This window comes from Doryrhamphus excisus, chromosome 18 (genome assembly GCF_030265055.1).
Source record: "Doryrhamphus excisus isolate RoL2022-K1 chromosome 18, RoL_Dexc_1.0, whole genome shotgun sequence".
Lineage (NCBI taxonomy): Eukaryota > Metazoa > Chordata > Actinopteri > Syngnathiformes > Syngnathidae > Doryrhamphus > Doryrhamphus excisus.
The window spans coordinates 6,534,060-6,552,570 of record NC_080483.1 but is presented as its reverse complement, the minus strand read 5'-3'; the positions used below and the strand labels follow the sequence as shown (position 1 = coordinate 6,552,570).

General features: G+C 40.6%; 3 protein-coding genes across 8 annotated transcripts in view; all 3 read right to left on the bottom strand.

The window, feature by feature from the left end:
- The window catches only part of setd5 (SET domain containing 5), a 36,819-nt gene extending 29,295 nt beyond the window's left edge, over positions 1-7,524 (bottom strand). For all 4 annotated transcript variants that reach the window (XM_058054987.1, XM_058054991.1, XM_058054988.1 and 1 more), the window contains exon 1: positions 7,106-7,524. The gene's annotated coding sequence lies outside the window, so the exon portion shown is untranslated. The remainder of the gene's footprint in view (positions 1-7,105) is intronic.
- Positions 7,525-9,692: 2,168 nt separating this feature from the next.
- Positions 9,693-16,044, bottom strand: si:dkey-19e4.5 (UBA_like_SF and PTH2 domain-containing protein). Its single transcript, XM_058054227.1, has 7 exons — positions 15,845-16,044; positions 15,225-15,338; positions 14,049-14,120; positions 13,869-13,943; positions 13,624-13,721; positions 12,374-12,488; positions 9,693-12,244 (listed from the first exon to the last, which is right to left on the bottom strand). The coding sequence occupies exons 2-7, from the start codon at positions 15,336-15,338 to the stop codon at positions 12,158-12,160; spliced, it is 561 nt and encodes a 186-aa protein (XP_057910210.1). The 5' UTR covers positions 15,845-16,044; the 3' UTR covers positions 9,693-12,157.
- Positions 16,045-16,475: 431 nt separating this feature from the next.
- The window catches only part of plxnb1b (plexin b1b), a 73,571-nt gene continuing 71,535 nt past the window's right edge, over positions 16,476-18,511 (bottom strand). For all 3 annotated transcript variants that reach the window (XM_058054224.1, XM_058054225.1, XM_058054226.1), the window contains one exon: positions 16,476-18,394. In XM_058054224.1, the coding sequence (XP_057910207.1) occupies positions 18,290-18,394 (105 nt within the window). In that variant the 3' untranslated portion in view covers positions 16,476-18,289. The remainder of the gene's footprint in view (positions 18,395-18,511) is intronic.

The window sequence follows — 18,511 nt, the reverse complement described above, 5'->3', positions numbered from 1 at the left end:
ACGTTGGGCATGGCTTGCAATGGCAGAGCAGTCAGAGGATATGCTTGAGGAAAAATACGCCCCATGCAGTTCCTAAAGCAAGGCAGACAGCACCTTAACCTCCAGAAGTGTGAGAAACACTGCATACCACACCAAGGCGTTATGAAACACCAACAGCATGACAATGCAACAGAACAAAAATTAAATGAAAAAAAGGGTCAAAATAAGAGTGAGCGCTTGATATCCATGGTTCCCACACACGCCCCCAGCCTTGTTTTTGTAACCCTCATGTTACTCTCCCAAGAAGGTGCGCTTCACAACACAAAATAGCATCAACCAGCACAACCTTACCTTCTGCACAACTCGTCCCCCCACCTCTCAAGCTGGGAAGCATCGCCACGCTCTATTGGATGAACTCCACAGCTGTTGCACCAATAAAATGGTGAGATGAGACCAGCGTCATTGTGACTGCTTTTACGCCCATTGTGCAGGAAGACAACAACCCACAGCAGCTGCAGAGCTACAGCTTCATGCAGGAGTGCCACATCTTCAACTGAAATCCAAATACATTTGCCTTTTATACAGCTGCCAAAACAAGACAAGCATACACTGACCAAAATCAGCATCATATAATAACCATCATCAATAACAAACATTGTAACACACTTCTTGTATTGACTCCTTTAAACAGCTTTTATGATTTGGAAAATGAAAAACTGCTGGCAGGTAACTTCTCCAATTAATACAAATACAAACAGAAACAGCACTAATAATATATCAAATTAATTTGTTTCCTTCGGCTTTTTCCTGGTTATGGAGTCGCCACAGCGGATCTTAGTGATCTGCATAGTGATTTTTGGCTTGAGTACTTTAAATTTCGGATGCCCTTCCTGCAGAATGAAATCAATGTATTCTATATATACACAATATTCCGAGGACCAGTAGTATCATAAAACACAAAACAAATAAAAACTGGATTTTCGCAAGATCACGGAAGCAAAGAAACAAACCTGTGGCTTCCTCAAACAACCAAACAAAACTCCCATGGTATGGCAAAAATGTATTAGCTAGAACAAAAAAACGCAAGCTTCTGATGGTGATGTATAATGTCGGGTTGAAACACTTCATTGAGCACTTCATTAGAGATTGAGTTCCTTAATTGGCTGGAGCGCAGCCTTCATATTCTGATTTTTCGGTATGGAATCTTGGGTTTGGTACAGAAGCATACCAATTTCCAATTCGATACATATTAAAAGTGAGGGACACGTGTGCCTAATAGCGGCCAAAAAGGTGAGGCATTTGGCGTGGACATGGAGATCCAGGTGGACAAAGACGTGCAGTGCTGTGCAGGACTACTAACGCAATTCCAAATGCATATGTAGATAGTTTTTATGACACTCGTTTTGACACTCGTTTTTAGACACTTTTTTTTAGCACAGCACTTTTATTGTGAAGGCCGGTAGTATGTCCTCTGTGCGTTGTATGTCTGTACAATGAGGGTGCAAGAATGTCTTCAATTAAAAACCTCATCCCACATTGTGAAAAGCCTTTAAAAAAATATGAAAGGGGTGACGATATGCTCATCTTTCCCACGCTAGTGTGCAACCACACTAGCATGCTAAACTAAGTTAACTAAGCCACTCTCCGAGGTTCCGCCAACCTTCGCCGGTGTTTATCGCCATTTCAACCATAGCGGCACCATAAGAAAGTGTGCAGCTATGATGTTCATCTCATTACGTTTGTAGCTTGCTGCTTGCACCATTGTTGACACTCTGGAGCAGCTGTTAGCAGCTGTTAGCATCCCTGCGCTACGTCATACCTCTGCAACCTCGTACATATCTCTGCAAAAATATGGAGGTGGAGAGGCTGCATCGCGGGGGTGAACAGCGAAAAAGACGCATGAAAGGTCTTCAAAGACAGCATCAACCATATATTGTAATATCGATATTCCACCTAAATATATTGGGATATGAGTTTTGGTCCATATCACCCAGCCCTAATACTGTATAAGTCATTTTCTTATCAAATCACCACCCAACCCTAGTTTACAACAAATAAAGTAATGCTTCACACTCTTTTACCCTTTTTCTTGACTGCATATTGATGGAAGATCAGACCACACCATCCAGCAGAACAGGAAGTAAACAAAGATGACAAAGTCTGCGTTGCAAATGAAATTAGTCCTACAGCCCCTTACAATATCTGCAAAATAACAATGTCAAAAGGTGGTACTGGCAGAGCTGCATTCAATACAACAAATTGAATCCGCCATCTAAAGACCACACATTAATCAGAGTATGAAGCAGTTAACGAGGCCACAGAAGAAAAAGCTCCCTATACCAAAGCAACAAACTGGACTTTTGGAGGAAAGACAAATATAGATAAGAATGAAAGGGCAAAGCTGCTCACTGAAAAGGTAAGCCAAGTTACTGTCTCAGATAGAGAGTCTCACTCTATGGTGGTTTTACCGTTTTTTGAATGTATGGATTCACGCTACTTTCTGCCATCAGAACACTGCCTTATCACAGTTGTCGGAAAGTGCAGGTCAACATCGAACGTAATTTAAAACAAAAGTCGACGGCTCTTAATTTCACGACGGATATATGGAGTTCTAATGTTGGCATTACTCTAATTTTACAATACTGCACCACATCCATGTGTCATTGGACTATTTTTCTCAAATATTAAAGTGAAGCTGACCTTTTGTTCTTTGAGTTTTATTTTACAGGATTTACAACAATACTAACAAATTCTACAATTAATTAAATAATTTAAAAAATGTATTACTGCGTTTAGTTACATGCTGTAAACATTTTAATTTCCATCATCAGTAACATTGTCAAAGTATCGGATCACCTCTGATGCCAAAAAGGGACATGCCTACTTCCTGTCCCTCATTTTTAACGTGTACCATGTCTCTGCACTGAACGAAAGATTATGTATCAAAATAACATATTACACGCACTGTTATAGCCCAAACAACAAAGCTGGATGAAAGGGCACAAGAAAACAAACGTAATTGGTGCAGTGCTCCGTCAGTGTTTACATGGACAATACATATATCCATCCCCTCTTCTTGCATGCACACACTTTCTTTAATTATCATTGAAGTAGGCCAGTCTCCATGGAGGGTGATGGCGCCACTTGTAATAACATTATTTAACAAGAGGAGAATAGGAAGCCAGAGGCAGAATGGATGTTTACAGGAAACAAATTAAAGCTTCAGAAGGTGAAGTAAATATTTGTACAACATATGATACAATAAAAAGCTGGCTATTTAATAACAATATGTCAGAACACTTCAAAAGAAAACACTTTTATGTGACCTTGGTTAGCACCACTAATTCCTTCCAGAAGGTCCAGCTCTAACCAAAACCAACTAACTGAAGTCATGTTTCCCATAAGAAAAAAAGTAAATTAAATGAATCCGTTCATTTCAAAAATTCTAATCGTTAAATTTTGAGTGATTCCAGTTCTGAGTTTCATTCTGGTTACTAACAATTCTAGATTCCGATTCTTTTCAGATGTAGGGTAATGAAGTTTTGCATGGTTTAATCCTGTATTTGTATGTGCTGGAGAGTGGCTTATGATGCAGAATATACAACTTAACTGTGTTACAGAGTTCCTACTGACCTACGTGCAGAATATCAAACATGTACGGTGATGGGAGTAACACCCAGGCTGTGGTCAACATCCTGGCTAAAGCTAGTGTTAACATTAGGGCATTTGTCTATGAAAAAGTACAGAGCCTTATATTAGCTAGATATTTCAGTTGGACACTGTATTTGCAATTTACTGTAATTTGTTTGCTGCTTCAATGTTGGGATAAGATCAACATGATTTATTGTTTTACTTACCTGACTGGTTGGAAGAAAAAAACAGGACGCTCTGTACTTTGATTCCAGAGGTGTTTAATCGTATTAGTGCTGCACCCTCCTTTGCATGATATGATGCCGTTGCAATTGTTGCACTGCGCCTAACATTCATTTTCTTTCAGAATTTCAGCCAAACCTTTTAGTGCCATCGCACACTGTCCATGGTTATAATTGCTGAACAAACGGTTTCTGGATGCTTAAAATTTACATTTACAGTTACTTTTACCTTCATTGAAGACATGATTTTTGATGCCAGTGTTGTCAAAGACACAAGGTGGCAGCGAGGCACTACAGGGAAACCACCTTCATTTTTGCCATGAGTTGTTTCTCATGAAAGAAACACTGCTGAACTGAATTGTCACATGGTGTCTTTGGGAACTCATTACGTCCTCAGTTAAGGTAAAACTAAATGTTCATATGTCCCTTTCAATCATTATTTATATAAACTAAGAATTGTTTTGTGCATGTAAAACTGTAAAAATACGTTGTGTTTTTTGAGTGCCGAACGAGCTACATGGCTTGCATTATACGCTATGTGGAAAACACATGTAAACTGGGGCAAAATGTTGGTGTAAATTTTCACTGTCAACTGTCAACAATCCACTACAATGCTCGTTTTTGTCTTAGTTTGAGGATGAGTCTAACCACAAGAACCAAAGTAAACGTCATTTAAACACATGTACACCTTACCTACCACACATATAAGTAGAAAAACTGTCCATATGACAGCTATTAGCATGTCTCATTCTCTTCCCCCAACCACAAGGCTAAATGAACTGAAATGACCACAATGCCCAGCTAGCATTCAGGAGGCACACAGTATTTATCTTATAAGTGCATGGTCACTGTACTTCACACACGTGTAAAAAGGATTTTTTTTGTGAATTTGACTGTTTTGGTGCATGTGAACATTGTGAGGGTGGTGCCAGGAGAGGGAGGAAGAATCGCACCCAAGTCCACCACAGTACAAACGTAAATACACCCTCAGGATGTTTAAACAAGGCCACTAAATCCCTAACTTAACTTCCTTTAATGACTACACACAAAAAAAATACATGTGAAATACAACGACATGTCATAAACACCAATTCCACCCAAAGCTCCAATTAGTACAAACAAGTAAGTGAAAAGTTGGTTTTCTTGTCAGCAGTGTGAAATAGGAGTCAAACAGCATTTCCTTTGTCAAGAGAAAAAGTGGGCCAGGCTAGGTTTGTGTGTCTGCACATTCCTTACATCTCCAATGTTTCAGGAGGCCCATGTTTGGAGAGAAAGGACCATCTCAATCACTGTACCACATGTATATATGCATTATCCTTTCATCTGATGCACATACAAAACACGTTTCACTGCTTAACAACACAGTCCAAATACCTTTCCCAGGTTAGAATTCCATCTCAATTGAAACAATACACAAAATGCCACAGCATGCCATATAATATGCCACTGTCCATGTTACTGATCACAGCAGTCACACGATTCATTTATGTGTCATATCTTCCACAATTACATTTGGACAGCTGCAGAATGATTTACCACTTCTTTTTCTTAGTTCCTGTTAGTGCCTGTTAGCCCTTGCTCACAAACACATTGGGACTGTCTATCAATGTAGCTTGTCATTACAACTCCATATAGTACATGGCAGCAGAACTCCGCTTCCTAAGACACCTCATAGTGTCCAAACTTTTCGAACTTAATTTTCTGTCTGCAATGTGCCGTGGACCAATTAAAAAAACAAGCTACGTGCCGCACTTTGGACACACCAGTCATGGGCGGACCAGCCCTGCACCCTACCAGGGTTCGATCCAGTATCTACATATTCAATGCCATGGCCAAATACTGTATGCAAATTAGACCCCACCACGCAACCTAATGCCATAGTCACGTTGCAGTCATATGGTACACTGAACAAATATGATCTTGTTTGGAAGGACTCCCACTTTCAAGAGCACACAACTTAAGACAAAACTAAATTTTGGGGCTAGCTGGATATACTTGGGATTGCGCTAACATTGAAAACCAAAAGAAAAACAGGTGAATTGTGTTTATGCACTGCGCAGACATAACACACTGCAACACGTAAGACCTCGTTTTGTATCAGGAAATCACCTCGACTGTTCTAAAGAAGTCGATGTTCTCATGAAGGCAGTGCATCCACGTAGGAAGCAACTCTGACGAGGCTGTGTTGGGAACATTCCACTTCAGCGATGCTACTCGCACATTGAATATCAAAGTGAGGCTAAAAAAGGAAACAAGAGCTCCCCTCCAAAATACCAACCATTTCTCCTGACCGCCACCGAAGCTGGGGGTTGGTCGGTGGGGGAGGAGAACATCAAGTCACCAAACAAGCGGATCTGTTAGCAGACTGCCCACGGAAGAAAAAAAAAGACAACTAGAGAAAACACAGCCCAGCTTTCACACGCCCCAGCCAAGTTCCAGATAAATGTTACAACACGACAAAGACAGACTCAATTAGGAATTCCGCTACAACACCCAGACATTAAGCATACATCTAGCTAGCATGTAAGCTAACTACAACAACAGCTGGCCGCTTAGCTAAAGCTAGACACGTTCATGCTAGCATCGTGGATGTTTTACAGGAAACTAGATGCTATTTTTGCTATATGTGCAGCTACTTGATTTCACGGTTTAAGCCCAAAAAAGACAACGTAATAAAGCTACAATTTATTGCTGCTTCTGTTTTGACTGCAAACCTTCATTTGAATCACAACTGGAGACCCAAGTTACATTTGGAAAACACGACTAAAGGTTTAGTGAGTTAAATTTCGGACATTAGGTAAAGTTAAGTGTGATTGGGTCTTGCTTGACTTGTGACTAAATCGACCACTACATGGTAAATGCTAACATTGAGACGCTTAAAAGCTTTGCAAATAACATCGATGGCATACTCGTAAAAAATATACAATATTTGGGCGTTCACGACACATACAATACGTGTAACATCACTCTAAAAACAACACGAGGAGCTAATCACGAAGCCTCCAAGTCCAGACAGAAAGCAGGAAAATGGTGGACTAATGTTAGGGGGACATGTTCGAGGGACATTCAGGTCATCAACACAACATAGAATAAGGAGGACAGTGGGCCCTGTCCAACTACTTTTAATAAACTTGAGTGAATGCTAAATAGTTGCCTAGCTAACTTAGCTAGCCTCCTAGCTTGGCTGGATTGACGGAAAACATGATAAAATGCTTGTTACTGTCTTACACAACATAACATTTAATAACACTCACCTAAAGATGCATTACAAACTTGTACGAGCGAGATGAAGACATGGAATCCCTTGGAGTATCCCAACATCAAATCTAATCCAACCAGTAGGCCCGTCCGCCGGCCTCGGTGTCTCCTGGATTCCTTGCCCTAAAAGTAGCTCCCTCTCCAGGGGTGGCAAACAAACTTATCAGCGCCTCCCAGAAATGAAGGGAAAGTTACATCCCCCGTCGTTTCCAGGTGCACTACATCCATTTGGTGCCTCCGGTAGATTCCAGGTGAAATGGCGGATTTATTTAAAAGTATAATGTATTTATGTGTGTTTGTGTATAGGTATAGTGCTGTATATGAAACAGGGCTCTGCTTCTGTGTCGGATCTTTGCATTCAAGAGGCGCCCATCCCCCCTCCCCCCTCGCCGGCATCCACCGCGGGTCCAAGCGAAACTGACACACAACCACGCCATGGGGTTTCCCCGGCGACGGTGCAGGGGCTCTGTATTGGGCGGCGCATAAACTCTTTTCGGTGATTAGCTACTCGCTTGTCAATCATCGTGAATGCGGACATGCGTGTATGTGATTGGCTGCAGGAGTCCAGCGTTTTTCCACTCCTCGAACCACAAGAGGTGTGGCTTTGCTGTGAAGAGAGACGAGAAAAATCTCATCTCTCATATACTAGAGTGTACCGCTGACGGCACGTTACAGGAGTAGCTGTTTTGGCTGGATAACGAACTGAGGATCTCGGAAAATTCTTAGCATTAAAGTCATACCCAAACGGATTTCATTTTATTCCCGACCTTAGTGGGATTATTATTTCTATTTTATTATGCGTTCTATCTGCTTTGGAGGGAGCTTTAGATACACGGGGTCTCTTGGGTCCATTTCCAGGGACAGCAGAGGCAGGGTTAGCCCATTGGGCCAGCCCCACCTACCTGTATGTCAGGTGAACGAAGGAGGGACGTGTCCACTTGGAACTAATGGCGTGGGACACTTATGACAATCGTAAATGGCGCCGTTTTCCCAGTAAGGAATATATACCTGTGGCTCAAAATGGACTACTTCACCCAGTACACTTTATTGAGCATACTGCGTACGTAACGTGTCTGGACAGTAATGGTTCTAGCTAAAGGGCTGTGTTTCAATTGGCGCACTTCCACAAAAAAAATGTGCATTCATGCTGAAGTACGTCAGAAGACAGTGCGCGGTCAGTACCCGGATACTGCACTCAACACGCCCCAAATGGTAAGGGCAGCGACGGAACCTAGTCAATAGTCGCCATCTTGGAAACGTAGCGGAACGGAAATAGTCACAATCACAATTGAAAAGGAGCGAAGAGGCGAGTAAATATTGCATTCGTCATTTCCGGTAAGTGTAATAGATTTGGGACGGTCTGTCAAAATGTGTGTCTTCGGGAACGAAGTACACAGTGTACATATCAATACACACTGTCGTGTGAGTACAAAAATGCGTTAATTGAAATACAGATTGTCGTTGCACACACTGGAAACCACCACATTATTTACCGGATTCTCTCGTTTTTATTGAAACTGGGCACCCGCCATTTTGAGTGAAACATCCGGGTACTGGCAGTGCACTGCATTTGCCATACAGTACTTAAGTGTGGATACACTAAGGCACTCAAATATATTGTGAAGGATTGCTTTGATTAAGTTAAAAACAAACTTTCTTCCATAACATGGAGGGCCAAATAGAACGAAACGGACAGAATGAAAAAATATTTAAATAAAAAAATGTATAAATTATATAACGACTTAAATGTCATTGAAAGTGTCTTTTGATGTGTCATTAAATAATTAAAATGCCAGCTCATTTAATGTAAAATATTTCACTATTTAAGAAAGATAATTATTTAATCATGTATTCAATTATTTCGCTATTTAGTTACTTCACAAACGTGTTTACACCTTTATGAATTAATTTTATCTGTCAAGTGACCCGTCAAAGTCTGTGGGCGGATCCTAAGCCCTGATTGGTTAAAACAGGTCGGTTTCAAATGGATCGATGCAGAGTCAGTGAACATGCATATCTTGATACACAGGGTGACCCTATTTATCGTGGTTATGGTGTTTCATTGGCCTATTAGTTGCCTTATTTTCAGCAAATGTTAGGTCTTTTTTGGATTACATGCATAAAAAGCATATTTGGCTGATTTGTTTTTCTCCGATGCTTTGTACAGTATATTTATAATCACTGCTATAATTACTCCTATGTGCTCTGGGTCAGCGGTCCCAGCTTCCAAATACTCCGCAAGGTTTAAAATATCTCCGACTTCCAGGCTTCAAGACCGACGCAATCATTGGACGAGATTCGCCTTGGTCCCGCCCACAGACTTTAATGGGTGGTTGTGAAAGCTAAAATAAATTCATTAAGTCGCACACACAAGAGAGAGAACATAATTACCGGTAGTTAAATATTGTGAAATATTTTTCCCATTAAATAAACTGGTATTTTAATTATCTGAGGCAATGAGGGGCATACAATACTTTTTATCTGCGTATTACTGACATGTTATTCCCACTCTATTGTAACTCAGTTTTGCATACAAAAATGACCTTTTGGTGTCAGAATACAGAAAATATTGGCCCATTTCTTGTTTTAAAGGTGAATTGAATGTTCACGCTACACCATCCGTCCTCCATGGAGATTTAATGTCAAGTCGGAAATACAGCATACATTTGTTAGGATGTATATATAATTAAGCTGTGATGACTTTCTGCTGAATATTAAGTATACATGTCATACATGCATATGTGTCATCTGCAAAAAAGTACACTTAGCAAGTCAATCATTTCACAAATAGCAGGACAAGACAATATTTATGTCTACCAATATCCCGTCAGGATCATTACTACACATGAGTAACATACACATCATTACACTCATCTATACTGAAAGATGTGGCAACTTGATTAAATGCAAACCATATTTACAGCAGGGGTGTCCAAAGTCCAACCAGGAGGCTATTTGGGTTTTGCAGTATGTTTCTTTTCATAAACCACTCCTTTGTTTTGTTTAACTTGATAATTAGCAGCAAACAGGATTGTTTTGTATGAGATCTTGGGTGGGAAAAGTTTGGACACCCCAGACCAATACATGCAATAAAACATCAAATACTCAACAGTAGAGCTGCAACAATTAATCCATGGTTAATCCATCATATTTTAGTAACTGTTTTCTGATTTAAATATGCAAATATGCTTTTCGCCCCTCAAATCTCCTTAGTCATCCATGAAAGCAGACCCATTATCTTTGTGTTTCAGCCAAAAGCAGATATTAACACACCAGTTTTGATGCCGGAAAACAGTGATGGGTATTTTTCTCTTTTCTGATATGTTGTACACCAGGGGTGGGTTTGAGGCCCCCACCTTGATATGAAAGTTTAATGTTAGTGCAGCCTGTGCGAGTTTAGTATGGATGCTGTATGGTATCATGGTACCAGAAATGACAGCTTAAAGCTGTGTGCACACCGGATAAAATTGACGCGATTTTGCAAGTTACGACGCTGCTCCCAGATGTAACGATGCTAACTTGCTAATTGGGTAAAATGGTGAAGTTTCACTAATGTTCATGTTAAAGGTTTGCTGTTTTATTATTTTATTTATTACTGATTTATTTTTATTGTTGTCTTATTTTGTGTAGTAAATAAAAAATTAAGATATATGAGAACAGTGGAATGTTTTATAATTTTTTTTTCTTGTGGAAAACCGGAACCAAAGCACTGAAAAAGTGTAGTGTATAGCAGAAGCAAAAGCATCGAAGACCGTTTACTTATTTTTTTCTGATTTAATAAAAAAAAATTTTAAAACCTGAAGCGGCCCAGTCTCACCCAGACCCTGGCTCCAGTGGTACACCCAACTACTTTTGGTCCATCAATGGCTTAACCAATTACTCCATTCACCAAAACGCTTCAAACTAAGAATATGATCATGATTGTATTTGTGTACATTTTATTGAGGCTATTTGTCAAACGTTTACATTCTTATTCTGTAACATTATTTTAACATCATATTCAAACGGTTTCTGAACTTACTTGTAAGTTCAAATCTTCTGTCTGGAAAATTAAGTGTAAAAAAAAAAATCAGATCTATCGAAAATAACCCAGATTAATCATTATTTAATTAATTAGATGCAGCCCTACTCAACATAACAATGTTTGCATCAGTAGTAACATTTTCTTTTTCAAATAGAAAATAAAAGGAATCGTGTACAAAGCAGTAAGGTGTCGGTTGAAAATAAGAGGAATAATTAAGTGTACAAAGCAGTAAGGAATGGGAAACTATGCACACACGTAGCTAGGCTGTAACCACTAGTCCCCTAGGAGATGACTAATTTAGTGGATGGGTTGTTCGTGACAATTATCCTACACTAAATTGAATTAAGATGGTTTCACCGGAGAGCAGCGACATATCCAAGTGCAAAACCCACCGCCAACGGAAGACGAGAGCGCAGCAAGATGGAGATGAGAAACACCAAAGCGATGCAAAATGTAGTAGTGGGAAAACACGGAGGGCCCCTCGGCATTGCTCGAGCATGTGAAGAACAGCTAAGTAGTTACAATGCAGGCGCCTTTGCTTTTTTCCATCACCACCTTGAGACTATTCTTGAATTTCTATGTTGGAAGTAGCCTGACATGCAGCCATGTTCAATTAACTGTCTACATGTGTCCTAATTAAATAATCGAATGACTAGTCCAACTTATCCTTTCAAAATTGTCCATAGTTGTAGCCCAACGTTTACAACTTTTCAAAGCGGCATTCAGACAATGACAACAAATTTGATCCTTGAAAAATCCTAACTCCCATCCCAGCCAATCTATAACTACCAGACTGATTTTTAAGCCAATCACACCCTGCACAGAATGATCAGATGGAAATGTTCATGTTTGAAGACCACTTCCATGGGTAAAGAAAGTGACGTGAGGTTTGGGGTAGATGACTTTCGTGTAACTTTAAAAAGGTGGTTCTACTGCTAGCGTCTTGCTTTCTTTGGGAAATTCTGCCCTCTACTTGTCGCAGTCAGGCATCACACATCCATTCCCTGCTTTGGTCTGGAGAACATCACAGCAGCTTCAGACTCCCAGTCACATTGTTCACCATTTCCTCCTCACCCATTATAGCCAGGACAGTGCGGGAACCAGACTCCACCTACCAAAAAGACAGGTCAGTATAGTCTAGTAGGAAACTACTCATTTCATGTGTTGGTTTTACTATAAAAAGGCATTTTACCAATACTGTAAAGGCAGAAGGAGAGATGTTATGGTTCTCTGTACTCACCTGAGTAAGCCCTGCATCCTGGACCAGGTAAGTGGGTAGACTGAGGCTCATGGCCAAGGCCTGGAGCTCCAACAGATGAGCCACATTGGTACCTTGGAGCACAATCTTCTTGGCTCTGCATCAACACAATGACTGTGTTATCAACACCAACAAACGTGCACAAAATTTCCATGATGTCAGCTAGTGGCTAGGCACTTTACATTTACAACATTTTCTACCAGTCTTCCAGAGACGTTTGGCCCCACAATGTGTCTTAATGATGTTATCCATAATCGATATATTAGCAATATACACTTTGAATGCCACTGGAAACAGTGGACAATGGAGTTAGAGATCTGCAAGGACTTTGCTAGCTAGCTGCATTGTGAGGTGGTGAAAGAGTCCCACCCCTAGTCTTCAGAAGCTCTAGTGTCATGATACATGAACGAGTGGCCCAAAATCCACTCTCTCTGCTCCCATAAAAAAGGACAGTTGTGTAAATAATAATAATAATTACGATAGCTCACTATCACATGTCTAGGGTCCTATGAAAACAGTTCATTTTTTCAGAATTCATTTTTTATATTTTACACACACACAAGCATGAGTGTGCTTTTTGGGTTAGTGAATACAATACAATCCCTACATTTATGATGCGATACACCAATTGACAATTCCAACAGTAAAGCAAGCTATTTTTCTAACACCCTTTGGTGCATGACAGGATGTGCTGTTATTTTGAAGGCCTGGAGTGTTATTGTTGTGTGCTAAGGTGACTTGACGGTGACCAGTTGAGAGACGAGCAGTGCCAAGTAACGGGCCTCCTGCAGCAATGGCTCCTTGTCCTTTCATTCATGCTGCACTCCCACAACGAGCAGGGTGCATGAATAAACGCGTTTCTCCTTTTTATCCATCTGCACGTCATCATCAGGCATTGTAAAACGCTCCTTACATTAAAGCGGTGTAACAATGTTTAGAAAATACACTCATCCGACTTGAGTCACAACCAACACACTAGCTTGCTAAGCTAAGCCCGCTAGCTTCCATTCATGCCCCATAAGAGGAGGTTCCACCAACTTTCACCGGAGTTTGGAGGAGGTGGTTTAGTGTTTGAACACTCACCCACATGAATGTTCCCTATCCTCATAATAACAGCCTTTCATTCTAATGTCACTTTCTGCAAGATTCCTGCTTTAACAGTAAATTCTGTTAAGGCAGAAATCATAGGGCCCCTACATGTCCTATTGCATGGATGGATGTGACGGTCTTACCCACTGTGGTCCCACTTCCAGGCCATCTCCCTCCAGCTGTTTTTCTCCTGCAAAGTCTGGTACAATCCCACAGCGGCATGGCCAACCTGCGCCGCTACCTGCACAGGAAGTGACAGGTACAGTCTGGGTACAATCTTGGTACATGCTGACAGACAGTGGGGCTTTGTTTGTTTTTGTCAAGTTCACCAACATACAAGAAAGCTGCCGTCTTGAGAATGAAAAATCGTCAGCAGCGCTGAACATACCTTTCCAACTCCCATAGCAAGGTCCATGTTGACCACAAACACCATTTTGAACATCAGGTCCTCATCTCCCTCCTCCTGCAGAGCACAGACATGCCAGATTGAAATCTGGCTTTGGACAAACTCGAGGGGGTCTTATGTGACAATGTGTACCTGTTGAGACTAAGGCTAGCGTAAGGGCACCTCATTCTCCAGTTTGTTGAAGTAGTACATGGCCGCCTCCTCAGCAGAAACATTCCGAGTATGCAGGAGTGCCTGGAGTAGAGAGAAAAACAAAACATAATTAGTCATTGCTGCGGTTCTCATCTGATGAAGAGCAATAAATCTTGAAGGTTCAGAGAGCACGCCTGAACACAGGACTTTAAAAAGGTGCTGTCTGTCATGATTGTGCATTGCAATGGGGGCGCTAGCAGTCAAAACATACAGCATCAGGCCTTCTTCCTACTCAGATCATCCAAACCACACCCTACTTAACACTCATATGTTACATATTTTTTTTTATCAAACTCAAGATAGCTTCCGCCAGCCTCCGGTTCGATTTAAAGTGGATTAACCCAATATGCAGTGTGATTGTTTGCCCACTGATTTGTCTGTTTTTGTGACGCTTCTCCATGTGAAAACATTTGCCTAACACCCACAATTGTTTGGTAATACCTTTATTATGTTTGTGAAAATGCAATAAAGGCTCATTTTTTTTTTGCTGTTTTTTTTTTCAGCTGACCAGGCACAGTCCAGGCGCTGTTTGAAAACTACAGACCACAAAGTTTCTGATTTGTGAAAATGCACTAAAGGCACATTCATGTGTTTTTTTTTCCAACATCTAGCCCATATAAGATCTGGTGCTGGATCTAGACAGGGATCTCAAACTCATGGTCCAATGGGACATATTTTAAGGCCTATATTTGACACCAAAAGGTTACAATACCACAATACCCAAACAAATATGACAGCACAACAGGTAACAAGTAGAAGGACATGATTCAGTGGCGAGCAAATTTGCACGGTTCTTATATGGTCTCTTATATATATAGTCTTTTTTATTGCATTTTCACAAATAATATACAAGTTTCAAAAATACAATAGCAGCGGCCAAAGGTAATGATTTCATTTTCACAAATAATATACAAGTTTCAAAAATACAATAGCATCGGCCAAAGGTAATTATTTCACAATAAGAAGTGCTACAAAAAACAGACCATGAGAACAAATACTGGCACTGCACTTTACCTCAATTCCACCTTAAATTTCCCCTTAAGTGCCAAACTGGAAGCTGGTGAATCGGAAGCCAACTTCAGCATGATATATATGTTGGCTGTACAAAGTGTCATTTGGAGGCAGGGCGAGACAGCACTGGTGTACCTGTTTAGCTGCCTCTTCTGGAATATCCAGCTCTCTAAGTTGTTGAAGAAACACTGGATTGACATCCTGACAACCAGAGTCTGGACTTGCTTGCTTTGGTGGCTCCATATTCATCTGCAAAAAACATAAAAAAAAAACAGATCGGTTTCGATTTCTGCTAAATCGACGACCGCTTATGTCGACGACAGCCAGTCCGGGGGAGGGGCAACATAGACGGGTTCCGCAGCATAAATGAGAGAACCATATCAAGTGGGGAATTAATGTACTGATATCGACTGAACGATTAATACAACAATTTGCGCATCATCAGTCCTATTATTAGTACATGAAAGGGTGAACAAAACATCTGTTGAGAAAATGACGCAATTGTTAGCAGTTAGCAAAACTAACGATAGCGTCACGACGCTGCTATAAAAATGCACAAGACAGAATAGTAGTAGCAAAGCTTTCCTTCGTAGTCAAATACAGTAGCGTAATTATGACCACAAAACAGACATGAGACATAATGTCTTAAAACTGCCTCGGTGTTTGCATCACAAATGTGACATGACGTTCTGATTAGCCGCTAGCTTGAGCCGCTAGCATCCTTCTTGCTAGGTTAGCTTCAGGAATACATTTACCTGTAGTCGACGTGAGCTGAATGAGGCAGTAACTTGCTGAACCGAGATGTTTGCTCTTAACCACGACTGACCAGACCTGTCTATAGAGTATTATGACTAGACTGGACAATTCCTTCGTGCCTTTGTCGTCAACGTTACTCCATTTTGAACTCTTAGGAACGTCTTGCGTTCACATGTGACCTCTGCGCATGTGCGTAGAATGCTTACGTCACAAATGGGAAAAATGGCACTTCGTCCAAATGGAATATTGTACAGTATTTCCGTTAGAACACTCCAATAAGTCCACAGTATACTTACTTATCGAGTGCACACATTTTGACAGAGTCGTATTGCTATCATTGTTGCGAACTTGTACTTCTACCTTATGTTTGCCTCTTTAAAAGAAACATTTCCACCCACTTCCGCTCCGCACACGCCCACTCCACTGTGATTGGCCATACAGTATGCCACTTAACTCGTTTCATTGTCTTAATAAAACATTACCGCCACCTACAGGACATGTGCTGGAGGAGGTTTGTGACAATGATGCCACTATCTGCGTGTTCTTGTCCAAGCAGTTTCTATCTGCTCTTTCCCAGGTGGTAAACGATGCTGGAACAAACCAATCATTTTCAGTTTTGTTTTTAAATATAAAAAAACAAACAAAAAACTAAGAATACTTTATTGCTTCAGCATCTGTGAGAATGTCCACTTCTTAACAGGTTGAACGACTACAGTTAACATTTGAAAAAGAGTATGTACAACGATATTAACACATACAATTAGAAACATCTTTAAAACTGCCCCTTGCAGAGCTCTGCTCTACAGTCTAACAGTTACAGTTCTCCCTCAGCAGACCGTCGCCGGTCCTGTATCCTACCTCTCAAGCGTCATTGTATTGAGCTGGTGTGTGTTCTACTGGCCATGCAGAACCAGCCAGAACTGAGACAGCTCAGAAAGGGTTTGGTGCGGGTAAATGCTCTCAGGCGGTGACAAAACTTACATACTGAAATGCAGATCTTTTGGTTTAAAAAAAGAACAAAACATTGAAAATTTTATTTGAATTTGATGGTGTTCCTCTTACTTCTACCTAAACCCAACCTAACTAACCATAATTTTATACTAACCCTAAAACTAATTTACCTAATCCTAATCTGGCTAATCTAACCCAAAACCTAAAACCCTAACATTACCTTTAATACTCAAATTCTGATGCACATATTTCCATGAAAAAATTTGGTGTTCTTCATAATCAAACTTAATCCTAATCCTACAGCATAAGATCAATGAAGCAGAGGTCAACACAAGTGACTGAAAGAACAACAGAGAGCATAATTTACCCTCACAACACCTTGGCCTACTTTGTCTTTAAAATAACCCCAGCAGATTTTGACAGCAATTTAACAGCGGAATAGAAGTAGAGGATCCAGACCAGCTGACTCTGTGGCAGCACGGCCAATAAACATACAAGCTTCACCTTGAAACCTTGTGTCAGTACCGAGCAAGTAGCCATCCTAGTTATTATGAACGTGTACCGCCGCCATTTAGGACAGAGCAAAGTGAAAAGGGAGGAATGAAAATGAGGAATGTAAAAAAAAAAAAAAAAAGAATAAGAACACAACAAGGCAATATATCACTGAGGTGTACATTACTAGTCCTGCGGGTTCAATCAGTAACAGCTATTTTCGTACTGTGCAAGTTACACTAACATGAATCAGTAGACCTAAAGATGTGACACAAACAGGGTAAAAAAAAAAAAAACCTTCAGACTGGAAGTAGCGCTTCAGTGAGCAGGATTTCAACTCCAATTTCTTGTACCATAAACTGAACAATGTTGGAAATGTGCATGAGGAGAGATTTGCTGGTGAAACATCAAATAATTCCACCATGTCAGGCTGAGGTAGAGCGCAGCAATCGGGGAATTGCGTGAAAATATGTAACAATTCCAAAATAATGTGGACGTACACGTGAGGGAAAACAGTGTGTGACTGTATTATTATTATAATTATTATTATGATGTATTATGATCAATCCATGACAAAAAGCACTTTTCTAAACCTGACGTCTTCGGGTAAAACTGCTTCTACGACACTGGAGGCTGTGATCCATTAAAAATTCTTTGACACGCTAACACGACATGACTGACAGCCAGAGAAAACACACACCTACTGCACGTACACATTTCCCCAGACGTCCTCTAAAAAAAACGTACAGCAGCGACAAGCCATTCATTCCGTTCATCAAGTCCACATCATGTCATCCCGAAACAGCCAACTTCAGCCATCAGTCAGATGCTTAGTAATAAAAATGTCAAGTTCACGATTAAAAACTTATTTAGTCCTAAAGAATGTTTGTATCTTCAGTGCTCTTCAGCATCAAGTTCACCCCAGCGGGGTCTGGACTTTAACTCTCCAAATGTCACTGGGTTTTTTTTTTTCGTCACAGCACTGGAAGGCGTTTCCTCTGTCACAAGTCTGTGACCTTATTCTCCACAGCGGCAGCAATCTGTTGCAACCTGTAGCCAAGCTGCATCTTCTGAGCCGTGGTGTCCTCCTCCAGCGCCGTGATTATCTGTGGGAAAGACCAAAGGGTTCAATGGGAGTTTTTTTGAAAAACAGAATATTATATGTATATTCGCTGTGGCAACTCCGTAATCAAGAAAAAAATTCACATAAATAATCAAAGGAT